This window comes from Notothenia rossii (assembly GCF_949606895.1).
Source record: "Notothenia rossii genome assembly, chromosome: 11".
Lineage (NCBI taxonomy): Eukaryota > Metazoa > Chordata > Actinopteri > Perciformes > Nototheniidae > Notothenia > Notothenia rossii.
This window is the reverse complement of record NC_136910.1, coordinates 7,281,925-7,295,582: the sequence shown is the minus strand read 5'-3', so window position 1 is coordinate 7,295,582 and position 13,658 is coordinate 7,281,925. Positions and strand designations below refer to the sequence as shown.

The following is a 13,658-nucleotide window of genomic DNA, read 5'->3' as shown; positions in this document are numbered from 1 at the left end:
AAATTGTTGTTAATAATAATAATTTAATTTCTGTAAGAAAAACATACTTTCATGCATTTTTAGATCGTTAATAACAAGCATTACAATGTCTAAGAGACTCGGGGTGTTTCTCAATGTCGAGTACGCTTGCTTGGTAGCACATGTCTTCCGAGTCACTTGCTTCAGAAGCGAGGCAAGGATACTTCCTTGCATTCGGAAAACGAAGAGCGGAACAGGCGAGCAAGTGTGCAGGTGTGCGTCATATGAGAGGCCCCGCCTTACATTTTACGCCACAGATTTTGGGAAATTGGTCCGTGCGCAAAGCATGTGGGGTTTTAAGACCGCGGAGTCTACACATGTTCAGCCTCTACATTTCTCGCTACGAAGTACGCCGGGCTCGGTCGAATTCCAAGTATGCTGGACATTGGAACAGTCCTTCGGTGGGACTCGATGACATAGTATGTTTGAAATAGTGGCTCTGGAGCAGCTTTACTCGACATTGAGAAACGGCCTCGCAGTGTATGAGACTCAATACTCGCTGGTTGTACTTTTGCGGGCATCCAATTCACTAGGTGGCGATGTTGCAAAAACAACTAGGGTCTTAGGAGTGCGGCCCCAGGACTGCGGTCCTGAAACTGCAGTCTCCGACGCTGCAGCTTCATACTATTGGTCCGAGTGGCGGAGACGGACTAGCTTAAGGCTGTGTCGACTGGGAAGTGGAACTGCCGGTGCGGAGGAGCGGAGATCTGGGACGCAGAGGGCCGTAGCTGTGGGCGAGGGGAGCGTCGGGGACCGGGACCGGCTTGCTGCGTTCGGGACTGGCTTGCTGCGTTCGGGCACAGCATCGAGGATACCCCGATGGCCATGGAGAAAGTGTCCTCTGACCCGCATGGCATTTCTAACTTGACCGGCTTGTGCAGTCAAGCAAACCCGGAAATTGGATGTTGCGTTCAGGTACAAACTCAGCGCGTCAGTCCGTTCGACAAACAACAGCATGCTTACAAAAGCAACAGGACCATAAATCCTGTTTTCAAAAAACACCGCAAGTTCAATTAATATAAAACTGTTGAGGGATCAACAACACAAACCGAAGGGCATCTTTGGAGGACATTTGAGCATCCCCTCACACCTAAAGCTGATCAAGTCTATCATCTTCTTCATGATTCCAATTTAGATTTTCTCTGCCTATCAGAAACATGGCTTCATACCAACTCTCCATCCGCCGCATTGCATGTGCCAGGCTATCAAAGCTTTAGACAAGATCGATCTTACGGAAGAGGGGGTGGGGTTATGATTTATGTCAAAGACCATCTCAACTGTCATCAAATATGCTAAGAGACTTTGCACTGAAAAGAGCACTGAAAACTAAATTAACTACTGACAGGCATAGGTTTACTTCATTACGTGACAAACAAAGTAACTCAAAAAATCAGAAAGGCCAAAGCCAACTTCTTCATAACAATAATTAATGAGGCAAAAGGTGACACTAAAATAATTTGGGAACATATTAAAACCTTACTGGGAATCAAGCACAGGCCAAAAAAGCAGCTAGAACTAAAAGAGAATGGTAACCTAGTGCAAGGCCCAGAACAACTTGCCATAGATTTTAATAAATATTTTATCAACTCTGTAGATGAGATTGCATAGAACTTTCCCTTGAGAGCAGAACATATTATCAAAGTCGACGAAAGTAAGATGTCCTTTTGCATTCAACCCATATCGGAATTAAAAACCAAATCCATTATTAATTATCTTAAAACTTCGACAGCTAAGGACACACACACTATGGATTCTACAATGCTTAAATCACTCGTCTGCCCTCTTAACCAAATCATCAATTCATCTTTATTACATGGGACATTCCCAAGTGCATGGAAGACTGCAATTGTAACCCCCATTTTCAAGTCAGGTGAACATCGGAACATCAACAACTACCGCCCAATTAGCATCTACCAGTAGTATCCAAGGTGGCTGAGAAGTGGGTGTCAGTACAGCTTGTCTCCTTCTTAAACAACAGTCCATTTCAACTTCATCCCATGCAGTTTGGCTTCACGGCAAATTATTCAACCGAAACAGCCAACTGCTTTTTTTATAGAAAAGGTCAAAGCAATGGTTGACAAAGGAGGTGCTGTTGGTACAGTATTCCTGGATCTACGCAAAGCTTTTGATACAGTCAACCATAAGGTCCTTCTGTCCAAACTGTCGGCTTTTAACTGCTCTCAATTAACACTCAGTTGGATTCAATCATACCTCACTGGTAGGCGTCAGCATGTTATCGTCAATAATCGGCTCTCTCCAGCTCTAGACTTAAGCATCGGAGTACCACAAGGTTCAATACTTGGTCCACTTCTTTTTACGTTATATGAATGACCTGCCATCTTCAAATCTGATAAACTGACCTCAGCTTTAGTGCTGATCACTAGCTGGCTACACCGCTCCTGTCTTCAGCTTAATGTCAACAAAACAGTCTGAATGTTTTTCACAAAAAGAAAATGCAACATTGTGTCAAATATAAGCATCTCAGGTGAACATATTGATGTTGTGCCTCAGGTTAAGTACCTTGGAATCATTATTGACTCTAATTCAACAGTCAAAACACAATTAAAAAAACATTCTGGTCTACAAAGTCCTGCACAATACAGCCCCTCCACCTCTTAACTCATCGTTTACTCATCGTAACAACACCAGACTGACCTCTAGAAGCTCCACACGTGGCGACCTATCAGTCCCATTCAGGAAGAGTACTTTTGGTCAGCCATCATTCTCGGTCACAGCTATACAAAACTGGAACTCTCTACCCACTCAAACCAAAGACATACATACACATAGCACCTTCACAGCTCACTTAAAAACATGGTTCACTGAGAACTACACCTACACACACTAGTCTGTGTTGAGTATGGCGTGAGTGTTACATGTTGTGTTACATGTTGTGATCATGGATGTTGCCCCTCGTTTCTGTTATGTGATTGTGATGTGCTATATGTGACATGTACTGTATGTAGTAACGTGTGTTGTTTATTGTTCTCTTTTATCCTCTCTTATTCTTTCGCCTGTCTTTCGTCCTTTTTATTTTATTTTATATTTTTGTATAACTAATGCTGTTGATATATTGTGATTTTAAGGGTGTCTATTACCATCTGGCCGGGGACAACAGCTGGAAATTAGCCATTGTGACAGTTCATCGATGGGGACTGTCCACGACACTATAAATAAATAAACTAAACTAAATTTTAGAGGAGACAGTCAAAGATTATTTTCAGATAGTGTTGCAATCAGAGGGTTTTATCTTATCTCTTCTTTTACATAATTTACTTATTTCTGCAATTTTTTGCACAATTCTGTCCCTGTACTAGATATTTTAATTGTATGACTTATTGTATGTTGCACTGTTGGAGGAGCCTGGGACTGAAAGAGGAAATTGCCAAAACTACACTGTATCTATTGTGCATACTACAGTGTAAAATTGAATTGAGAAGAAGTTCACAATAAAATTAATTAATAATAAAAGTAACTGTACTGTACTTTCCAACACTGATGCTAAGAAAAAAATCACTTTTCAGCCAAATGTTTCTTTCAGTTACAGACACAACATATTCCTTACCACTCTTCCAATGACAGACAATATGAGCATTTATGGTTGAGAACAACTAGATTAAAAATTAAAGGATGTAATCAAGGAGTTCATAAAGAAGCTATTAGTGTAGTATTCTCATCAGTCAGACAGTGTCGCCACAGTTTGAGGGAAGGTTGTGTTGCTCAAAACACAGTCGAACATGAACCCAAACCAAACAACTCTGCCCTCTACCGTTAAAACTATAGGAGGAGGGTATCTGCAGAGATGTGTGTAGAAAACTGGCTTCAACCAGATCTCCTTAACCCTACTTACACCCGCACTCGTCCCGGTCTCACACAGGGAGTGTGTTCACTTCATGAGAGTGTATCACAGCGTGTTGGTGCGCGTGTATGCGGACAAACGCGTGTATGCGGACAAAAGCATGTGAAATATGAGTAAGAAAGTTCAGTTGGTCATTTAATTGGGACACGTCGCGGATTACAAAGGAAGGAAGAGACTAGCAACACACAGGTGAGAGCGGCTAAAACACAAATTATTTCATTATATGTTTGATTGAGTGAAATGAACTGTATATTTAATTAATTATAAGCCTCAAACCGGCGAGATTTCAGTACTTACACGGTGTTTTTGCGGCTTTTAAAGTCACGTTGTCTTCGGAGCACATGAGCCGGCTGAGGGCGTTGCGTCAGACGCAAGAAGGGAACACATGCCAGGGGCATAAAGTCAATACTACCCCCCCCCCCCCCCCCTCCACCCTTCAATAAAAACGTCAAAATAATACATCATGTTTAGAAAATAATTTGTTTAACAGTCAAATCAACGGTGGGTTGTGTGTTTTTAAATAATTTGTACAATAATATATTTTTGAAAATCAACAAAGTGAATTTTTTTTTAGATTTATGAAATTGATATGTGGACAATTTTGTATTACTATTTGGATAAGATTTAAAAGTATATTTGATTGTAGCCTATATAATAAGATTTGTGGAAGAACTTTTGAAAATATGTTTGTTTTGGATACACAGAAACAATCAGTCTTTGATTGTACTCCAGCACCTTGAAAAAGTAAATACACCCACTGAATTAAAGTTGAACAAAAAATCAATTCAACTGTAAAGATAATCCTATTACTATTACGGCTGTTATTTAACCAGAGAATGTAGGAGCACTGATGGACCCTGGATATAGTAGTTTTGGTGAACTAAAAAAAGGTCAAGGTTCTTCAACTTTTTCCAGATATTTCAGCTGCCAAAGTAAATATTCACGCTGTACTATAAATATTTGTGGATTTTTTTTCTAATTCTTTAATATAATTGTTATATCTCTTTGCTGACAGTTGTCAGGTGTAGCTTTTAAATCTGTTGTGTTACAGTACATTGAAATTAGGGATCAAATTATCGGATAATGTGCTTGTATTGGAGCGTTTTTATTTGCTGTAGTAAACAGCTGGTTAATAGCTGTTCTATTTCATAATTGTCATGTTTATGGGTGTGAGCAGGTATAACTGGTATTGAAGATATGTTAGTTCACCATTTACTCACCATTAATGAAGAAAAAAGGTACAGCCGCCTTGGAAACTTTAAGCATAATAAGACAAGTATTCATGTTTTTAGTCTGTAAATGATTGATTGATTACTCGAAATAGTATTGCATGGGAAACAGTGAAACTAGGCCAATTGTGATTAGTTGCATGGTATTATTGTGTTAAAGGTGCCATGATCTGCACTTTGACTTAACAGCAGATTTTTTTTTTGTATTAGCCTATCTATGTCAAAGCTGTGTGAGTATACAGTGAAGAAACATCAGTTGTACACAAGTAAGAAGTAAAAGTAAAATCAGAAAAGGAGAGAGTGTGAGTCATCCAGCTTATTTGATACAGTGTAAAGAAAAAAAAGAAAGAAATGGAGATAAAATGCAAACAAGGTTATGCTATATTTTACTACCATAGGACACACAATATTATCATGTTTTACCCAGGGTCAATAGGTCTAAAACTGTATTATTGATAACAACCGAAGTGCTTTTGCATTAATCATTGATCAGGCCCAGCCTTGTGCAAAAAAGATGATGCACCACAGCCCTGCCCGTGTTTGTAGTCTGATTCAGATGCATAGAACCACTTTGTGTAAAAGGTAAGCTGCCATAGTTCATAGATCAGAATTAGCATATTTACTGCCATTCATCAGCTCATTTCTGTAACTGGAGACTATGAGCAGCGTCATATTCGATGTGAAGAGGAACACAGACTGCAGTGGTATTGAATACATATATTTGGGATAAACAGTGATAATATTTTTCATTACGTTGCATTTAGCTGATGCTCTTATCCATAGCAAGTTACAATTTGAGCAATCAAACATGACGATACTGTCAGGGTCTGGACTGGAGGTTGGAAAGAGGGAGTGAGGAATTGATAACCAAAAATCTAGCTATTAAAAAAGCTGAAAACAGTTTAACACAAAAACAAGGGGACGAAACAGGAATACTGGGAATCAGACGGAGACGAAATACACCAAACATCAGGCCTGGACAGGAACAAAGATGAGGATCTGACAAAGAACACAAGAACATACAAGATCACAAAGACAAGACATAGCTGGGGAGGGAAGGCAAAGGCACGAGGTAATCAAACAGGAGGGAAAACACAGTGACAGAATGATAAAAAATAGAATTATTGCCAGTCTCCCATTTCCCTTCCCAGGGCAGGGCACTTTGTGGAGTCAAGATGAGGCGATTCCTGGGGCCCAATGTGTACCCAGAAGCCCCAGATGGAGGCTGGGGGTGGATGGTGGCCATCGCCTTCTTCGTGGTGGAAGCTTTCACCTACGGCACCATCAAGATCTTCGGCATCTTCCTCCAGGACATCATGGAGGAGTTCGGCGAGAGCAACAGTCGAGTCTCCTGGATTATTTCCATCTGCATTTTTGTCATGACCTTCAATGGTGAGCCCAGCTGATGAAGTTATAGGAAGTAAAACGCAGCCTATGCATTGAAATAAGTTGTGAGAATGACTGTGTTATAGTCCCTCAGTTACCAACGTATGTTCTCTTCAGGTCCTCTTTCCTCCGTGTTGACGAGCCGCTGTGGGTTCCAGCCTGTTGTTATGATCGGAGGTTTACTTATCGCCACCGGTACCATCGCAACCAGCTTTACCAGCTCCATCAATCAAATATACATCACATATGGATTGGTAGCAGGTAATGACATGCTTTCTTCTACCCTATATCATCACATCATTATTTGAGTCTTTGAATAGGTTTTGTAGAATTGTGTCTGTATCAATAACCATTTATAAACTTGCATTATTTCCACTTTCCAGGACTGGGCTACAGTCTGACCTTCCTCCCCACAGTGACCATCCTCTCACAGTATTTTACGCGGCGGCGGTCTCCGGTCACAGCTGTAGCTTCCACCGGAGAGTCGCTGTCTATGTTCGCCCTCGCACCAGGTCAGCTTGTACAACTCATTTAGGGACAGTAAACTCAAGGAAGACTAAGAAATGTCTTCAGTATTTATCAAGAAAAGTAAAAACCAACCAATAATGGATCTTACAACAAGTATTAGTAGAGTTGTTGTAAAAAAATATATTAGAAACACATCAGTAGCCACGCTTGCACTGACATGTTTCTCCTCAACATGCCCCGAGCTCTGCAGCTTATTTCAAACAACACTCTGCTGCCTACTAGAGTGTGGCTAAAAATAGTCCCTAAAATCAATTATGCATTCCTTTGTGTGTAATCTTTGATACACACCAAAGGGCTCAGCTGTTATGGGCTAATGTTACACCTATTTGTAAAATAAAATGTTACATTTTCTTCTCGTTTAAAAAAAAAGATTCACACCTTTGGTGGGAACGATTGGCAAAGAGCCACAGATTCTGCCAACAAATCGTTTTTTGTATTGAGTTGTCGACAGAAATTGCTTTGCTTTCTGTGTGTGTGTTTTTATGCTGTACTCTATCATCTGTAGTTTTGTGTTAAGGACACCCTTTAAATCGAGATAATCTCATGGTTTTATCCTACAAATACACTTTCTTTTACCTTTTAAATGTAGAACAGAACCGTTATATTTACAATCAAGTGCACCAATCACTAAATACCTCCTCTTCCTCAGCCTTTTCTGCGTTGAGGGACCGTATCGGCTGGAGGCACACCATGTTAGTGATAGGAGCTCTGCAGAGCACCATCATCATCTGTGGAGTCCTGCTTCGGCCAATCGTCATCAAACCCAAAGTGATCTGTGAGACAGAAGCTGAAGGATCGTCCCCAAAGGAGCTAGAACCCTTCGGTTCACCGGTGAATGTAGAGGATATAAACCCACAGGACTCAACTACCTCAAATGCACAGAATACCTCCCACAGTGCGGACAATAAGCTCAGCCAAACCTCTGTGAGCACAGGAGACTCTGGAGTCCAGTCCGTAAAGGAAACGTACGACAGCAGCCAAGCTGAGCAGACGTTACTGCACAAAGAAGCCAAGAAATCTGTGGAAAACGGTAAAGCAAAGACTAGTCGATTTGAATCTGTGGAGAAACGGAGCGAAGATGCAGAGAAACAAATCATGCAAGCGGAGGAAATGAAATCAGGTGATGGAAAAACGTCCACAACGAAATCAAAGCTGATAGATTTCTCCATCCTCAGAGAGTGCAGCTTCATTCTCTACTCTATGTTTGGACTGTTCGCCACGCTTGGTTTCTTCGCGCCCCCTTTATACATCATCGATCTGAGCGTGAGTCGAGGCGTGGAGCGGAGACACGCCACGTACATGCTCTCCATCATGGCCGTGACAGAGATATTCGGGCGGTTCTCCATCGGGTGGATCCTGTCACGAGAAAGGTTCAGGAAAAGGAAGCTGCTCGTCCTGCTGGTGTGTGTGATCACCATGACCGTGGATCTGGTGGGATTCACTCTGGTGACGGAGTTCTACGGCCTGGCGGTCTGCTGCGCTTTCTACGGGTTCTTTATGGGAACGGTAGCCTGCACACACATCCCGATGCTGGCTGAGGACGATGTGGTGGGAATAGAGAGGATGTCCTCGGCTGCCGGGATCTACCTGTTCATACAGAGCTTTGCTGGGCTCTCTGGACCCCCACTTGGAGGTAAGAGTTTATTCCGAATACTGGCTATGGTTCAGGGCTGCACATAACTGGTGTGCAGGTGCGCACCGGGTCATTTGAAAAAAGGCGCATTTGCGTACCAACATTGAGAGAGAGAAGAGAGAGAAGGGAGAAGAGAAAAGAGAGGAGAGAGAAGGGAGAAAAGAGAGGAGAGAGAAGGGAGGAGAGAGAAGAGAAAAGAGAGGAGAGAGAAGGGAGGAGAGAGAAGAGAAAAGAGAGGAGAGAGAAGGGAGGAGAGAGAAAAGAGGAGAGAGAGAGAGAGAAAGATAATTTGCAAGTTGTATATGAACTGGTAAGAAAAAAATGTCGAAGAAGCAAGCCACGTTGAGTAGTTACTTTGGTACTCCACACCCGCCCAAAAAACGTCAGACTGAACCTGCTCAAACAAAGCGTGTATTCGCAGAGAAGTGGCTACAGGATGTAGGCTGGCCACAAACCGATGACGAGCGCACTGAGATGTGGTACAAAATATGCAGAGAAAATCCGAATCTTGCTGATAAAAGCAACGCCTTTTATAGGTTGTACGAATTTTAGTCATCCAGCTTTTGACAAGCATGAGAAGAGCAAAGAGCATGTGAAGTTAGCTGACAAGTGCAACCAGGATAAGAACCCCAATCGTCCCCTCGACAGGTGGCAGGATAAACTCAATGAAGAACAGCGCCAAGCTCTGAGTAATATGTTTCTGTTGGCCTTTCACAAAGCCAAACATGCACGTCCTATGCGTTCATATGAGGAGGACATTGCGCTTCTCAAGAGGCTTGAAGTTAATGTTGGGACTGCTTATCATTCGAGAGAAGGGGGATCCCGCATCATGGAGACCATCGCACAGGCAATTAGTTCAGAGTTGTATGAAAAATTGAAGGTAGCTGAATTTTGGGGTGTGCTTTTTGATGAATCAGAAGACATAACAAAAGTGGAGCAGGAAATTGTGTACATTGTGTCTGTGGGTAGCAAGGGAGAGTTTAGCTCAGATGTCATTGGGTTAATTAATTTGGGTGTGAAACGAACGGCACAGGACATAACAGACGGGCTGGAGAAACTCTTCCATGCTTGTGGCTTAGGAGATGAGTGGAAGACAAAGTTGGTGTCTTTATGCAAAGACGGAGCTGCAGTGAACGTCCACACCCTCGAGAACTGCGCCAAGTCAGCTGATCGCATGGTTCCATACTGTGAGACATTTAATAGCTCCGTTGTCAAGCTGCTACGCTTTTATTTACAGAAAGGGGGCGCCAAAAGAGCAGAACAACTTAAGATGATGTGTGATGAGAATGGCATTGCCTTTGTAAAACTAGGAAAGTTTCACAACATTAGATGGTGTGCATGGAGACAAGACACTCTTTTGAAAATATGGAGGCTATTACCTGCCATTCAATCTCAAGTGGCTACAAGTGATGACAGTGACCTAAAACATGTCTGCACAGAGCGTTTTAAGTGTTTCTTAGCCAACATGCTTGACACTGGAAACATTTTACAGTTCACCTCCCTTAAGTTCCAGCTAGAGAATTTGACTATTGGTAAATGCAAGGATGAGCTCATGGTAGCTATCGGACAGCTGACACTTCTGCTTGACAGTGAAGGCAAGTACAGGAAAGAGACTGTTTCAAATACTGATTCTGACAGGGACAAGGTTGATGTTTTGAGAGGTCTAATTCAGGAGTTTGAAAGCGGATATGAATCCCTCAAGTCATGTGATCCATTTTTAATGTTTGATCCTTCAACTTGGCCTGAAAAAAAAAAAGATGTCCACAGTTTTGTCAACACAACACTGACTGACATTCTTCAGAAATATGAGGCCATCCTGTCTATCGACAGAGACTTCACTGTAAGAGAATGGATGCTTTTAAAGCAAGCAGGAAAACGTTTGGCAGCGTTCTCTTTGTATGACTTGGTCAACATAGTGAAGACAAGCAATCCAGAAAGATACTCCAACATTCCGAAAGTCCTGCTGTTGTCCCTTACACTGCCCTTGAGCAGTGCTTCATGTGAGAGGTTCAGATCCTGCCTGTCAGACTCTCGCCTCTCATCCCTGATGCACATCCACTTGTCTAAGATGACAACAGAGACTTTCGACCCAAAACTAGCTGTTGACTTGTGGATGCAAGCAGCTAATCACAGACTCAACCAGAGAGAAAGTAGCAGGCCTACATCATCAGCTACCATGTCTGACAGAGAGGAAGACAGTGAGGAGAACAGTGAGGAGAACAGTCAGGAGGGTAGTGATGACAGCTTGTAGGATTACTGGTCGTGCTAATGTTGTCTTGTGTTCACCTCTGCATGTGTGTTCTGTGTTCACCTCTGCATGTGTGTTCTGTCTTCACCTCTGCATGTGTGTTCTGTGTTCACCTCTGCATGTGTGTTCTGTGTTCACCTCTGCATGTGTGTTCTGTGTTCACTTCCGCATGTGTGTTCTGTGTTCACCTCTGCATGTGTGTTCTGTGTTCACCTCTGCATGTGTTTTCTATGTTCACCTCTGCATGTGTGTTCAGTGCCGTGTAAAATAAAGACCCCCTCAAAAGTTACGGTTTATTTCATTTTAAGGATGAGCACCAAGCAACATCTCCAAGTGCTCCTTTGAGAACCAGGGCAAAAAAGTGATGTGCACCCCTGCTATGGTTTCATTTTACTGCAGCTTTTTTAACACACAAGGATGTGATGCTGTATATGTTTTATTGACTGTATGCTTTTGGACATACAGTCAATCAAAGATGAAAGATGGATAGAAAAGCCATCGATGACAAAGCAACAGGAAATGCATAAATGCTGTTTTGAGGTCTAGTTTGGATATCCAGCAATATGATCAATATGATTTAATCCCACACTGACATTATAACCAGGGATATAAGATGTATCTACAGGAGCAAAGAAAACAATTAATAGTGAAAACCTTGGTCGAGTGTGTTGGAGGAGGGGCTCTGTAAGGAAGTGGCAGATTTTTTCCGGTTGTGTATTTTCAAATTCTAGCGCACTCGAGCTGGTTTCTCCAAAATTACCTACCCCGCCTTAGTAATATAATAAAAAAAGAGAGAAAAATAAGTCATCTCTTTTAAAATTAGGTCATTGTTAAATCAATATCAAAATATTTGGCGAGTATTTATCTGTCGAACGACAAATGTTTAAAGATTAATCTTATTTTTTTTAAAGCTTAGGGTATACCTTTTTGCTTGACAGGCTAACATAAATGTTTAGTACTTAAATAAAGTTTAGAGATTTAGGAAAGACAGACTAACAAAAATAAAAGTCAAATTGGTTCAGTAGATACCGAAATATTCATAAAGATATCATTTTATAACGCAGGCTTTCCATTCAAAAAGTATTGTATTCAATCCCAAACTGAGATAATTTGTTCAGTCCCAGAAGACTTTATATTAAGGTTGTACTCCAAATAAGTTATTTGTTGGAGTGCCCTTCTTAATGCTTCTTTGATTTGTCCTCCATCCCCAGGTTTGCTGGTGGATTTGACTCAGAACTACGGCTCCGCCTTCTACTCCTGTGCGGCCGGGTTGGGAATCAGTGCCGTGTTCCTGGGTCTGGTTCCACCTGCCAAGAAAGGATATCTCTGTCGAAGGAAGGTCTCAAAGCGGACTCAGAAGAAACAAGCGCAGTGAACAATTCAGAAAAAAGACCCGACAGTGCTCAGGATTCCTCTGAAGCAACGGAGGCCACAAGAGATGTTCAGGAGGTTATACGTTTTGCTTAAGCAGATAAAGTTTATTAAAGCGATCAAGCCATATGAGGGTGAAATGCAAAAAAGACAGTAGCTAGCTGACTTGAAATTACTACAATGAATAGAATACCAAAAGTATTTATGATCTTCTAACTTTTACATCACAATACAAATCAATTGTACCTAGGGCTGGGCGATATGAAATAAACATAAATATCACAATATTCTACAACTAACTGGATATTGTAGGTTTGAGCATTGATGCTTCAACGAAATATACACAGTGAGAGTTTTTGTATACAATCTTCATTAATGTGGATTTTTTGCGGGTGAATGCAAATAATAGAAGTCTGGTTAGTTCAGTGTATTACAACACTTTACTGTAATGCAGCCTTTAAAGCCAGTCACAGACAACACCAGTCACAATGTGATATAAGCCCAGCCCTAGTTGCACCATACCCATGTACCAAACAGTGTTTTTTAATGATCTATTCTATGCTATAAAATTAGCTTTAAGTAACGGTTTTGTAGGGGCCCCATTACGCACTTTTGGGTTTCCTCTTTCCTGTTGTGTGTTATATAGGTTTTTTAACTCACTATGAAACACTAGGGCTTCTTTTGGCTACTGCTTCAACACATTGTATATGATAGGCTAAGGGGCGGGACATCTCTAAGCGTTTGACCAATCACAACAGAGCCGGCCAGCTAACCAATCAGAGCAGACTGGCTCTGGTTTCAGACAGAGGGTGAAAAGAGGTGCTGCAGCACAGGCAATATGAGAAAAATAAAGAGCTTTTTGAACATTAAAGCATGGAGACATGTCACAGTAGAGACATTAAATACTAATATGAACCTGGAAATGAGTCTAATATGGCCTCTTTAATGAAGTCTTGCTTTACAAACGATGGATGTGAGATATGGCTGGAGAGTATGGATGTGTTTTACAATGGACCACAAGTGATGCAGTGTTAATGGACGTTCCTGCGTTTTTTATATTGTTGTTAGTTAAACTGAAACTTGAACTATACTACAATCAATACTACAATAATGACCAGAAAAACTGTGACGCTGAGAATAGTAAATTGCACTTATGCTGTAACTAGGGTTATAGAAATGACATGAAGCTCAGTAGATGTGATTTTTATTTTTAATCAGATTGTCATCAAGCAGACAATATACTGTTTTCTGATACGAGATGTATGATTCAAATCTATTTTTGTAATGAAAATGTATTCAATTTATCACAATAAAGCAAAGAGTGATTTTATCAAATGACATATGTTTAAGGTTTTTTTTTTTCATCTTAAAATGCAAAAAGAAAAC

The 13,658-nt window shown here is 41.3% G+C and overlaps 1 protein-coding gene across 2 annotated transcripts; it reads left to right on the top strand.

Annotated features, from left to right (window-relative positions):
- Positions 1 to 522: 522 nt before the first annotated feature.
- LOC307025095 (monocarboxylate transporter 7-like) lies at positions 523 to 13,610 on the top strand. 2 transcript variants are annotated; one of them, XM_079659680.1, is made up of 7 exons: positions 523 to 933; positions 3,105 to 4,066; positions 6,258 to 6,498; positions 6,610 to 6,753; positions 6,876 to 7,004; positions 7,670 to 8,653; positions 12,113 to 13,610. In XM_079659680.1, exons 3-7 carry the CDS (start codon positions 6,282 to 6,284, stop codon positions 12,274 to 12,276), a joined length of 1,638 nt encoding a protein of 545 aa, XP_079515806.1. In that variant the 5' UTR covers positions 523 to 933; positions 3,105 to 4,066; positions 6,258 to 6,281; the 3' UTR covers positions 12,277 to 13,610. The 2 variants fall into 2 exon arrangements, with proteins under 2 accessions (XP_079515806.1, XP_079515805.1); XM_079659679.1 differs by having other exon boundaries at positions 523 to 4,066.
- The last annotated feature ends 48 nt before the right edge of the window (positions 13,611 to 13,658 follow it).